The 13,323-nt window shown below is 38.1% G+C and overlaps 1 protein-coding gene and 2 long non-coding RNA genes across 3 annotated transcripts; 1 reads left to right on the forward strand and 2 right to left on the reverse strand.

The window, feature by feature from the left end:
• The first annotated feature begins 1,212 nt into the window (after positions 1 to 1,212).
• On the forward strand, positions 1,213 to 13,233 carry LOC5513482 (lipase lipl-1). The gene is made up of 7 exons (XM_001633659.3): positions 1,213 to 1,434; positions 1,904 to 2,223; positions 3,898 to 4,141; positions 4,718 to 4,873; positions 5,915 to 5,986; positions 6,533 to 6,598; positions 12,192 to 13,233. The coding sequence occupies exons 1-7, from the start codon at positions 1,297 to 1,299 to the stop codon at positions 12,438 to 12,440; spliced, it is 1,245 nt and encodes a 414-aa protein (XP_001633709.3). The 5' UTR covers positions 1,213 to 1,296; the 3' UTR covers positions 12,441 to 13,233.
• LOC125560651 lies at positions 7,622 to 8,569 on the reverse strand. The gene is made up of 3 exons (XR_007306728.1): positions 8,178 to 8,569; positions 7,698 to 7,857; positions 7,622 to 7,655 (listed from the first exon to the last, which is right to left on the reverse strand). It is a non-coding gene; the product is annotated as an uncharacterized LOC125560651 (long non-coding RNA).
• On the reverse strand, positions 8,877 to 9,530 carry LOC125560652. Its single transcript, XR_007306729.1, has 2 exons — positions 9,219 to 9,530; positions 8,877 to 9,097 (listed from the first exon to the last, which is right to left on the reverse strand). It is a non-coding gene; the product is annotated as an uncharacterized LOC125560652 (long non-coding RNA).
• Positions 13,234 to 13,323: the final 90 nt, after the last annotated feature.

The following is a 13,323-nucleotide window of genomic DNA, read 5'->3' on the forward strand; positions in this document are numbered from 1 at the left end:
CAGTATATATTAAAAGGAAAATGATAGGATATAACAACACATTATAGCAATTTTTTTTATCGATCGCTCCGTATTTTGATTTAGCGTGATGAAGTTCGTGGTGACTGATGGCGGGAATCAATTCCAAGACAAAAAAATGCTAGGCTTGCTTCAGGCTGATTCATGTTATTCGGACCCAAACATAATTTTTTCTCAGAGATCCAGACTCGAAAGTAGGATTTGTTAAGAGGATTATGACTCATTGCATGAGTCTTGTTTCGACTAATTGCTAAATCCCGATTAATCTCTGAGCTCTTTCATTCTATGGGGACCGAAATCAAAACATCACATGAAGTTATGAATAAAGATTTTGTGAAAATTTTGTTCAGCTACATAATAACTAGCATTCAACACTGTGTCTGTACACCAAAAGATGTAAAATAACTTTAAATACGAGTTATCGTTTAAAATAAGGCAGTAAGAAAGAAGTTTGTCTTTGTTGCTGAAACAGCATCAAACATATCGTGATGGCGCATGTTTTTCTGTGACTTACTCTGTGGCGACTTGGGACACTTTGACGCGGTTGATTTTACATTCCTGACGAAGCTGTTGCACAACTCTCTGTTGATGATGAAGATCTGATTCTTTTCTAGAGTTGCTGTACATTGTTGATTCGCTTGCGTTTGTTTTACACTTTCTCGGTTCAAAGGATGCGAGTTTTGGCACTTGCTAGAATCTCTCACACAAACAGGAAATGATCTCGCTTCTCCTGCCCCCATATATGGGTTCTGACAATCTACTTCCGGTGCGATTCCGACTCAGCAAATATTTTTAAATTATTAAAGGACAATGGTCGGAAGTGACAAGAATAAACTTGAGAAAATACAAGAAATAAAAAAAAAGATGGGAACCATAAAAAAAAAAAACATTTTTTTAAAGGGAAGGGGACGGCGAAGGCGTCTTGCACTAAGAAATCATAAACTTTGACTTTAATTTGCCAAAGAACAGCAACAAGTAGCATCTTATTCAGTGCTTATGAATCAGCCAGAAAGCTTTTATGGTGATTCTATAATAAACAATTGCTATAAAAGAATAAATATGAATTCTGAGCTTGACTTGTTTTTGTTGGTCGGTTTTGCCTGTCGGTTGTTGGGCTACCTGTGTGTCCCCCCATCTCGTACCATTCTTCTCTAGCCAATCACAATCCGCGATACGATCACGTGGTAATCACACGTTCTCGAAGGAAAACAAAGTGTTTTCAGGTTACTAACTCGAAGTAGGAAATTTGTGTCTGAAACTTGCATAAACTCTCTCCCAATGCGGCCACGATTTGGCGAGAAATCGTGGCCGAGTAGAATGATGTTTCCTCTAGTTTTGTTGGCTGGTTTCTGTGCAGTTTGCCATGGGAAACCTTGGGTTAGAGCCCGCGAAGACCCCGAGATCAACATGAACGTGGTATGGCGTAACTTGTACATAGCGGGTTTCTACAATGGATAATGTGATGGGACTATGATGGGACAGTGAAAAACTTTTGTAACTAAGCCCTTATTTCCTGCTTGAATGTTTTTTTTTTCTTGCAGTTATTTTTTGTGGATATTCGTTTGTTGTTTGTTATTGTTTTGGGATCCGTAGTTGCACGCTGCATTAATTAAGTAAATCTCTTTTCATTTAAAGCAAATTGCACCATTGTTGAAAATTATTTGTTTTTGAGAAATTCTGATTTATGAAGCTTCTAAAATAATTTTGGAAATGCTTTAAATATTTTTATGTTACCCCATTTTTTAGATCGATTCCCGCATCGCTTTACTAATTTGCATATCCTTAATGTGCCAGTTTTATTTTACCTTTTTACACGCCCCCTTTTGAAACAAAGTACATATTTCTTGGTCTTTAAAACTACTCACATTATATTTACTTTCTTAAGAGCCAAATGATCCAATACCATGGGTACCCTGTGGAGAACTATGACGTCACTACAAAAGATGGCTACATTATATCGATCCAGCGAATACCATTTGGGCAAAACGGCAAGTGCAAGGATTTTCCCAATAAACCAGTGATATTTGTACAGCATGGCTTACTGTGTTCATCTACAAACTGGGTTGCTAATTTGCCCAATGAGAGCCTGGCCTTTATCCTTGCTGATAATTGCTTTGACGTCTGGCTTGGTAATGTCAGGGGTAATACCTATGGCATGAGACATGTGAATGTCTCTATTCACTCAGATGCATTCTGGGATTTTAGGTGAGGACGCTAGTGTAACGAACATTACAGTGAAACCTCTATATAATGATATGGCATGAGAAAAATATAGTTAATTTGAGATTATTTTTCATATATTTTTTATGGTTGACAGGGCGTAAATTGGCATTATTATACTAAGAGTATAATAATATCAAGAGTGTTGTTGTACCAAGAGAGTCAAAATACCAAATGAATCATTTTACCAGGAGTATCATTTAATCAAGGGTATTGTTTTACCAAGGCTTCACTGTACAATGGGGTAGGCCCAAAGTGCATGTAGGGAAGGGTAGAGGAGACACAACAGAAAGCAAATGAATTTGTAGTAAACATTATTATGATGTAGGCCCATATCAAAGACAAAAACTGTGTAAGGAAGGGGAGGGTGAACACCAAGGAATTCTGTAAAAGAGTGAAAGCATTTCCCTAAATCACAGGGCACAAAGGCATTGTGTGCAAGACTAAGGAATTGTGTCGTGTGACTCAGGCATTGTATTGTGTGACTCAGGCATTGTGTCGTGTGACTCAGGCATTGTATTGTGTGACTCAGGCATTGTGTCGTATGACTAAGGCATTGTATTGTGTGACGAAGGCATTGTGTTGTGTGACAGAGACATTGTGTGCAAGACTTAGGAATTGTGTTGTGTGACCCCAGAATTGTGTTGTGTGACTCAGGCATTGTGTTGTGTGACTCAGGCATTGTGTCGTGTGATTCAGTCATTGTATTGTGTGACTAAGGCATTGTATTGTGTGACGAATGCATTGTGTTGTGTGACAAAGGCATTGTATGCAAGACTTAGGAATTGTGTTGTGTGACCCCGTAATTGTGTTGTGTGACTCAGGCACTGTGTTGGGTGACTCAGGCATTGTGTTGTGTGACTCAGGCATTGTGTCATGTGACTCAGGCATTGTGTCATGTGACTCCGGCATTGTGTTGTGTGACTCCTGAATTGTGTTGTGTGACTCAGGCATTGTGTTGTGTGACTCAGGCATTGTGTTGTGTGACTCGGATAGTGTGTTGTGTGACTAAGGCATTGTGTTGTGTGACTCAGGCATTGTGTTGTGTGACTCAGGCATTGTGTTGTGTGACTCAGGTATTGTATCGTGTGACTCAGGAATTGTGTTGGGTGACTCAGGCATTGTGTTGTGTGACTCCAGCATTGTGTTGTGTGACTCCGGAATTGTGTTGTGTGACTCAGGCATTGTGTTGTGTGACTCAGGCATGTTGTGTGATTCGGGATGTGTTGTGTGACTCAGGGATTGGGTTGTTTGACTCTGGATGTGTTGTGTGACTCGTGGTGTGTTGTGTGACTCGTGGTGTGTTGTGTCACTTAGGATGTATTGACCAGCAGGGTCATAGCAAGGGATTGGGCTGTAGGGTCATGTGTAGTTTCCCAATATGACGAGAATAAGGCCCGTAGGGGCATGGATATACCTCCAGCCTACTGGCCTGTGTACTATTGGCTGTTAAAAAACAAAAAATTATAATGGCAATGAAAATAGAAATGATTACAATAATGATAATAATTGTGTTTACTTCACTATCCCTTGCAGTCCATTCATGGACTGACTTACAGATAGGTCAGCCTTTTAATTATAAAAAAATGAACAAGAAATTGTATAATTAATGAAAAATTATGTTAAACTTTTATTTTGTATTTATTTTACAATCATCAGCTGGGATGAATTTTCAAAGTATGATCTCACAGCAATGATTGACAAGGCCCTAAAAGTGTCAAATGTACCCTCTCTCTACTATGCTGGCCATTCCCAGGGGACAATGATGATGTTTGCCGAATCATCCTGCAACAAAGATCTTGCGAGTAAGATAAAAGCACACTTCGCTCTGGGTCCTGTGACAACAATTGGACACATTGAGAGTCCCATCAAATATTTGGCAAACTTTGTTCCAGAAGTAGAGGTTTGTAAATAGGGATAGCATTTATCTTATAAAGTCTGTGGTATTTCCAGACCCCCCCCCCCCTTTTTTCCCCTAAACCCTCCCCTAACCCTTCAAATTTTGATATTAATATATATGTAGCTACAGCAGCCATTATTTTATATGCAAAATGGTTTACAATCTGACCCTTCTACCGTACATGAGGAATGTTGCGCCAAGAAAGCATAGGGAATTGGTTTGGTTTTGGCTAGATTACTAACTCAGATATTTGTGTGCACTGCAGGCAATGACATCTGTTGTTCACCTGAATAAATAAAACACTGTAGTAATTGTTTAATGTCTGACATCAGTTATTACTGACTACTCAAAGATATTGAGTGCCAACCCGAAAAAGTGCAGACAGAATATGGAAACACAGAGCATGCCTGATCTTTAATTATAGCTGAGTTCATTTTGCATCAGTGGTAGTTTATATGATTTGATTTTTTAGCCAGGGAGAAAATGCCATTGAAACCACATTCTTATGTTGTGCACAGAGAAATTTTGTCAGACACTTTATAGGAGAATAGATTATTAACTCTCCATTTGTCTTTTAAGGATCTGTTCAAGATATTTGGTATCCATGACTTCCTGCCGAATAATGAGATCATGAGAATACTAGCTGTTCTTTTCTGTGAGCCACTTGGGATTCGCGATGTCTGTTCTGATGTCATCTTCATTCTAGACGGCTTTGATCAATCACAACTCAACATGGTAATGTAGCATTGAGTGTGATAGCTCAGTTGTACTAGCCTGTAAGCAGGCTCTTTAGCAGGGCAACTAGGAAATACAGTAAGTGTTTCGGAAGGAATAAGGAGACCCTGGAAAAAGGTATTTTCAAGCTAACCCTATAGAGCAGGCTACTGTTTTACTCACTTTGTTCAGAGGATCCAGGGTTCAATTGGTTATATTACTTGATTGGTATTTTCTAGATGTTCTACTTTCATTGAGATGACTTCCCAAGAAGCTCTATACATTTTTGTTATACATTCTGCTTAATATTTACTAAACACTATTAACAAAAAAGCATTGAGAGCACCCTGAAAATACAGCTTACAGTAATTTTGTGAGCAAGTTTAAAATTAGGGCAACTATTTGCTATCCCTTACTACCCTTATTGTTAGATTTGAAGAGAAAAAAGCAGTAGACAACTAAAAATGCAGAGTAGAAAGGTGGTGTTTATCTTCCTGCTACATCTGACTATTTACTCAAAACGAAATGTGTAGTAGCTTTCCTGGGCCAGGTTTCGAGAAAGCAGGCTAACAGGTAAATGGCAAAGGCGGATCTAGCTTTTCGCTAAATGGGGGTTTGGCTCAGTGACAAAAGGAGGGGGAATTTCTTTTGTTACATTTGCTTTCTGGCAGCCAAAAGGGGGGTTAAAACCCCCTAAACCCTCCCCCTAGATTCACAACTGAATGCAAACTAAGGGGTGAATATGCCCTTTTTATCCAATCAAATGTTGATATAGCTGTATTAAACTGCTTTCTAGGAAACAGCCCCTGTTCTCTTTCTCCATTCCATGTCTCAACCCCCTCCCCTCTCCTTTATAGCTTTCTTAGGTAGACTTTTTTTATAAGGTTCGTTTACTAGAGAGTTTAGATTCCGCTTGTGTTGTTAGCTTGGTGAAAATTCCAAAAGTTATGCTGCACAATTACTTGAGCCTCCACCCATAATGGTTAAAGGGTGGCCTATAGAATATAAACAGCAAATATAAAAACTTTACCCTCAGTCCCCCCTCCTGATTTTTGTTTACAGACAAGACTTCCAGTATACATATCACATACACCAGCTGGGACTTCAGTCAAGAATATGATCCACTATGCCCAGGTAAGTACACCATAACAAGGGTCTGTGCTTAATAGCAGGATCTGCCAAGTAGGGGGGGGCACCATCGTTAACCTGGAAAAAGTGTGAATTGAGATAGTGAGAAAATACCCACATTGTGTCGGTCAAAGACTGGTGCATGGACCTGTCAGTGCCTGTCAGTGGACCCCCCGGCCTGAAGTGTAGAAGCTTTTTGTGTATAATCACATACACACAATCTGACATCAAAGGTGTCTGGTCAACCATGATTAGACTCATGATGAAACCTTTGCACACATTTGTAGGTACGTAGAATTAGTATTGTGAACTTTCCTATAAATTGCACCTCATTATAATGTTATTATATTTTTCCTTTGATTGTTTGTACAGTAGTGCACAGTCCTTCTCCAGGACTCATGTCTTTATACTTTTATAAGGTTTATTGCATACTGCTAAATAAATAAGTCCTGTATATTTTTAATGGCAAAAATAGGAACCATTTTTTTTTACAATCGGGGCCTTAAATTTAATGGTTAAAATAAATTGACACATACGGTACATGTTTTACAGATGTACAAGTCTAAGAAGTTTGAGATGTATGATTATGGAAAAGATAATATGAAACGTTATGGCCAGGTATGTACATTGGTGATAGATGTTGGGCTCCCTGTGTAGGTATGTACATTCGTGATATATGTTAGGCTCCCTGTGTAGGTATGTACATTGATGATAGATGTTGGGCTCTCTGTGTAGGTAAGTACATTGGTGATAGATGTTGGGCTCCCTGTGTAGGTATGTACATTGGTGATAGATGTTGGGCTCCCTGTGTGGGTATGTGCTTTGGTGATAGACGTTGGGCTCCCTGTGTGGGTATGTGCTTTGGTGAAAGATGTTGGACCCCCTGTGTATGTATGTACTTTGGTGATAGATGTTGGGCTCCCTGTGTGGGTATGTGCTTTGTTGAAAGATGTTGGGCCCCCTCTGTATGTATGTACTTTGGTGATAGATGTCGGGCTCCCTGTGCAGGTATGCGCTTTGGTTATAGATGCTGGGCTCCCTGTGTATGTATGTACTTTGGTGAAAGATGTTGGACTCCTTGTGTATGTATGTACTTTTATGATAGATTTTGGGCTCCCTGTGTAGGTATATGATTCGGTGATAGATGTTGGGCTACTTGTGTAGGTATAAGCTTTGGTGATAGATGTTGGGCTCCCTGTGTAGGTATGTGCTTTGATGGTAGATGTTGGACTCCCTGTGTAGGTCGTGCTTTTGTGCTCCCTGTGTAGGTATGGGCCTTGGTTTTAGATGTTGGGCTCCCTTTGTAGGTATGGGCCTGGGTTTTAGATTTTGGGCTCTCTGTGTAGGTATGGGCCTTGGTTTTAGATGTTGGGCTCTCTATGTAGGTATGGGCCTTGGTGATAGATGTTGGGCTCCCTGTGTAGGTATGGGCCTTGGTTTTAGATGTTGGGCTCCCTGTGAGGGTTTGTGCCTTGTGCCTTGGCACATAAACAAGAATGGTACAACTTTCCACACCTGTACTGCTTTTATTTACGCTTGTTTGTTTATTTCAGACCTGTAATGCTCTTATTTACGCTTGTTTGTTTATTCCAGACCTGTAATGCTCTTATTTATGCTTTTTTGTTTATTCCAGACCTGTAATGCTCTTATTTACGCTTGTTTGTTTATTCCAGACCTGTAATGCTCTTTTTTTTTTGCTTGTTTGTTTATTCCACACCTGTAATGCTCTTATTTACGCTTGTTTGTTTATTCCACACCTGTAATGCTCTTATTTACGCTTGTTTGTTTATTCCAAACCTGTACTGCTTTTATTTACGCTTGTTTGTTTATTCCAGACCTGTAATGCTCTTATTTACGCTTGTTTGTTTATTCCAGACCTGTAATGCTCTTATTTATGCTTTTTTGTTTATTCCAGACCTGTAATGCTCTTATTTACGCTTTTTATTTATTCCAGACCTGTAATGCTCTTATTTACGCTTGTTTGTTTATTCCACACCTGTAATGCTCTTATTTACGCTTGTTTGTTTATTCCACACCTGTAATGCTCTTATTTACTCTTGTTTGTTTATTCCACACCTGTAATGCTCTTATTTATGCTTGTTTGTTTATTCCAGACCTGTAATGCTCTTATTTACGCTTGTTTGTTTATTCCACACCTGTACTGCTCTTTTTTTTTGCTTGTTTGTTTATTCCAGACCTGTACTGCTCTTATTTACGCTTGTTTGTTTATTCCAGACCTGTAATGCTCTTATTTACGCTTGTTTGTTTATTCCACACCTGTAATGCTCTTATTTACGCTTGTTTGTTTATTCCACTCCTGAAATGCCCTTATTTACGCTTGTTTGTTTATTCCAGACCTGTCATGCCCTTATTTACGCTTGTTTGTTTATTCAAGACATGTCATGCTTTTATTTACGCTTGTTTGTTTATTCCACACCTGTAATGCTCTTATTTACGCTTGTTTGTTTATTCCAGACCTGTAATGCTCTTATTTATGCTTGTTTGTTTATTCAAGACCTGTCATGCTCTTATTTACGCTTGTTTGTTTATTCCACACCTGTAATGCTCTTATTTACGCTTGTTTATTTATTCCAGACCTGTACTGCTCTTATTTACGCTTGTTTGTTTATTCAAGACCAGTAATGCTCTTTTTTACGCTTGTTTGTTTATTCCACACCTGTAATGCTCTTATTTACGCTTGTTTGTTTATTCCACTCCTGAAATGCTCTTATTTACGCTTGTTTGTTTATTCCAGACCTGTACTGCTCTTATTTAGGCTGTTTTGTTTATTCCAGACCTTTAATGCTCTTATTCGAGCTAGTTTGTTTATTCTACACCTGTAATGCTCTTATTTACGCTTGTTTGTTTATTCCAGACCAGTAATGCTCTTATTTACGCTTGTTTGTTTATTCCAAACCTGTACTGCTTTTATTTACGCTTGTTTGTTTATTCCAGACCTGTAATGCTCTTATTTACGCTTGTTTGTTTATTCCACACCTGTAATGCTCTTATTTACGCTTGTTTGTTTATTCCAGACCTGTACTGCTTTTATTTACGCTTGTGTGTTTATTCCAGACCTGTAATGCTCTTATTTACGCTTGTTTGTTTATTCCAGACCTGTAATGCTCTTATTTATGCTTTTTTGTTTATTCCAGACCTGTAATGCTCTTATTTACGCTTGTTTGTTTATTCCACACCTGTACTGCTCTTTTTTTTTGCTTGTTTGTTTATTCCAGACCTGTACTGCTCTTATTTACGCTTGTTTGTTTATTCCAGACCTGTAATGCTCTTATTTACGCTTGTTTGTTTATTCCACACCTGTAATGCTCTTATTTACGCTTGTTTGTTTATTCCACTCCTGAAATGCCCTTATTTACGCTTGTTTGTTTATTCCAGACCTGTCATGCCCTTATTTACGCTTGTTTGTTTATTCAAGACATGTCATGCTTTTATTTACGCTTGTTTGTTTATTCCACACCTGTAATGCTCTTATTTACGCTTGTTTGTTTATTCCAGACCTGTAATGCTCTTATTTACGCTTGTTTGTTTATTCAAGACCTGTCATGCTCTTATTTACGCTTGTTTGTTTATTCCACACCTGTAATGCTCTTATTTACGCTTGTTTATTTATTCCAGACCTGTACTGCTCTTATTTACGCTTGTTTGTTTATTCAAGACCAGTAATGCTCTTTTTTACGCTTGTTTGTTTATTCCACACCTGTAATGCTCTTATTTACGCTTGTTTGTTTATTCCACTCCTGAAATGCTCTTATTTACGCTTGTTTGTTTATTCCAGACCTGTACTGCTCTTATTTACGCTGTTTTGTTTATTCCAGACCTTTAATGATCTTATTCGAGCTAGTTTGTTTATTCCACACCTGTAATGCTCTTATTTACGCTTGTTTGTTTATTCCAGACCAGTAATGCTCTTATTTACGCTTGTTTGTTTATTCCAAACCTGTACTGCTTTTATTTACGCTTGTTTGTTTATTCCAGACCTGTAATGCTCTTATTTACGCTTGTTTGTTTATTCCAGACCTGTAATGCTCTTATTTATGCTTTTTTGTTTATTCCAGACCTGTAATGCTCTTATTTACGCTTGTTTGTTTATTCCAGACCTGTAATGCTCTTATTTACGCTTGTTTGTTTATTCAACACCTGTACTGCTTTTTTTTTTTGCTTGTTTGTTTATTCCACACCTGTAATGCTCTTATTTATGCTTGTTTGTTTATTCCAGACCTGTAATGCTCTTATTTACGCCTGTTTGTTTATTCCACACCTGTACTGCTCTTTTTTTTTTGCTTGTTTGTTTATTCCAGACCTGTACTGCTCTTATTTACGCTTGTTTGTTTATTCCAGACCTGTAATGCTCTTATTTACGCTTGTTTGTTTATTCCACACCTGTAATGCTCTTATTTACGCTTGTTTGTTTATTCCACTCCTGAAATGCTCTTATTTACGCTTGTTTGTTTATTCCAGACCTGTCATGCCCTTATTTACGCTTGTTTGTTTATTCAAGACATGTCATGCTTTTATTTACGCTTGTTTGTTTATTCCACACCTGTAATGCTCTTATTTACGCTTGTTTGTTTATTCCAGACCTGTAATGCTCTTATTTACGCTTGTTTGTTTATTCAACACCTGTCATGCTCTTATTTACGCTTGTTTGTTTATTCCACACCTGTAATGCTCTTATTTACGCTTGTTTATTTATTCCAGACCTGTACTGCTCTTATTTACGCTTTTTTGTTTATTCCAGATCTGTAATGCTCTTATTCGAGCTAGTTTGTTTATTCCACACCTGTAATGCTCTTATTTACGCTTGTTTGTTTATTCCAGACCTGAAATGCTCTTATTTACGCTTGTTTGTTTATTCCACACCTGTAATGCTCTTATTTACGCTTGTTTGTTTATTCCACTCCTGAAATGCTCTTTTTTACGCTTGTTTGTTTATTCCAGACCTGTCATGCCCTTATTTACGCTTGTTTGTTTATTCAAGACATGTCATGCTTTTATTTACGCTTGTTTGTTTATTCCACACCTGTAATGCTCTTATTTACGCTTGTTTGTTTATTCCAGACCTGTAATGCTCTTATTTACGCTTGTTTGTTTATTCAAGACCTGTCATGCTCTTATTTACGCTTGTTTGTTTATTCCACACCTGTAATGCTCTTATTTACGCTTGTTTATTTATTCCAGACCTGTACTGCTCTTATTTACGCTTGTTTGTTTATTCAAGACCAGTAATGCTCTTTTTTACGCTTGTTTGTTTATTCCACACCTGTAATGCTCTTATTTACGCTTGTTTGTTTATTCCACTCCTGAAATGCTTTTATTTACTCTTGTTTGTTTATTCCAGACCTGTACTGCTCTTATTTACGCTGTTTTGTTTATTCCAGACCTTTAATGCTCTTATTCAAGCTAGTTTGTTTATTCCACACCGGTAATGCTCTTATTTACGCTTGTTTGTTTATTCCAGACCAGTAATGCTCTTATTTTTGCTTGTTTGTTTATTCCAGACCTGTAATGCTCTTATTTACGCTTGTTTGTTCATTCCAGACCTGTAATGCTCTTATGTACGCTTGTTTGTTTATTTTGTTTATGAAATATGGATTCTCTAAGTGCAACCTGGATCACCAAGCACGACAATTTGGGCTTTTTGTATTTATTTTTATTTCAAATAGGTTAATATTTTTTTCCAACCCTAGAAAGGAAAACGGACACTTTTTCACTCTCTGTTTTGTTTGGATGAATTGTGGCTCCCAGAGACAAAAATACCGATGGAGTCTAAGCTAGCGAAAGTGAATTTTTCTGTTTCGTTTTTTCTTTTTGGTATTTTACTTAGACGACATTGTTTTTCAATTTGCTGAAGCTTATTTGAAATAAGACTGGGCTCAGAGAATACAAGTGTCGGAACCCGCTGGGCTTCATAGGTACCAAATGAATAAGTAAATGAGTGTAAATAAAATTGAGTATCAGGATTCGGCTATTTATACTTACATACCCGTGAGCCACTGTGGTTTGCGACACATGGGTTGGGAAATGCAACATTATTTTAAACCGAAAGTAGTCTGCCCTGAAGAAATCAGAGTCGATTACCAGTCTTTGGTGCATTGTATTTATTCTCCTGGTTTACGATCACCATCTATTTGGGCCTTTTGTATTGATTCTTATTTGAAATCAATGTATCACTAATACCCCATATTTTCAGAACACTCCGCCTCAGTACAACATCTCCGCTATCACAGTGCCAACCATGCTATACTGGGGCGGCAACGATTGGCTGGCAGATCCTGATGACGTCAGCCTACTAATGAAGGCCCTGCCCCCAAAGACTCTGATTGACAACAAGGAGCTGAAGGCGTGGCAGCACTTAGATTTCATCTGGGGTCTGGATGCTGCCGAGCTTGTGTATGATGACATAATCACGCGGATCAAGAAAATGGAGGGCATTTATTAGAGGCAGGCCTGCTTTGAATGTGGTTGTGTGCCGTTTTGTAACTGTCGTGACTTTTGTGTTACACTGTCGCGTGACGTTGTGTGACTGTCGTGATTTTTTGTGACTGTTGTGTGACTGTCGTGAACGTTGTTTAACACTGCCGTTTTGTGACTTCAATACCTTTGGTCCCATCCATATGTGATCGCAAGAAGGCAGTAGTGCATCTTTGCACACGACACCGGATGTTCAACATCCGTGGTGTAACATCGGTGGTGCAATGACACTTGTGCAACAACACTGCTGCAAAATTATTATCGTTTGACGTAATGTTGATTATTTTTTATTCAAATTGGTGGCGCTATTTAGTATTACAATTACAACCGAAAATACGTCTAAAGAAGTGAAGCGAAGTGTTTTAACCTTTTTATCTCAAATGACGACTTTGTAAAAACTGTAAACTGTTTGAAGCTGTGATGATTTGTATTGGAAATGCAAAAACCGAAAAAGTGTGCATTCTTGCACACGACACAGGATGTTCCAACATCAGTGGTGCAATAACACTTGTGCAACAACACTGCTGCAAAATTATTATCGTTTGAGGTAATTTTGACTATTTTTTATTCAAATTGGTGGCGCTATTTAGTATTACAATTACAACCGAAAATACGTATAAAGAAGTGAAGCGAAGTGTTTTAACCTTTTTATCTCAAATGACGACTTTGTGAAAACTGTAAACTGTTTGAAGCTGTGATAATTTGTATTGAAAATGCAAAAACCGAAAAAGAAATAAGTTTAATAAAAAGCAAAAATGTCATTGGCGTTGGCGTTGGCGTTGGCGTCTCTGTCACATTAGCAGACCAATCCGTAAGGGTTAAGGTTGGGCTTGTGCTTTGTTATGAAGGCC

The sequence above is a fragment of the Nematostella vectensis genome, chromosome 15 (assembly GCF_932526225.1).
Source record: "Nematostella vectensis chromosome 15, jaNemVect1.1, whole genome shotgun sequence".
Taxonomy (NCBI): Eukaryota; Metazoa; Cnidaria; class Anthozoa; order Actiniaria; family Edwardsiidae; genus Nematostella; species Nematostella vectensis.

Excerpts from the sequence above, each read along its gene's own strand:
- LOC5513482 (XM_001633659.3), top strand. The coding sequence starts at position 1,297 with ATGCGGCCACGATTTGGCGAGAAATCGTGGCCGAGTAGAATGATGTTT. Across the intron at positions 1,435-1,903 it reads CCGAGATCAACATGAACGTG|AGCCAAATGATCCAATACCA; the intron begins GTATGGCGTAAC and ends TACTTTCTTAAG. Across the intron at positions 2,224-3,897 it reads GATGCATTCTGGGATTTTAG|CTGGGATGAATTTTCAAAGT; the intron begins GTGAGGACGCTA and ends TACAATCATCAG.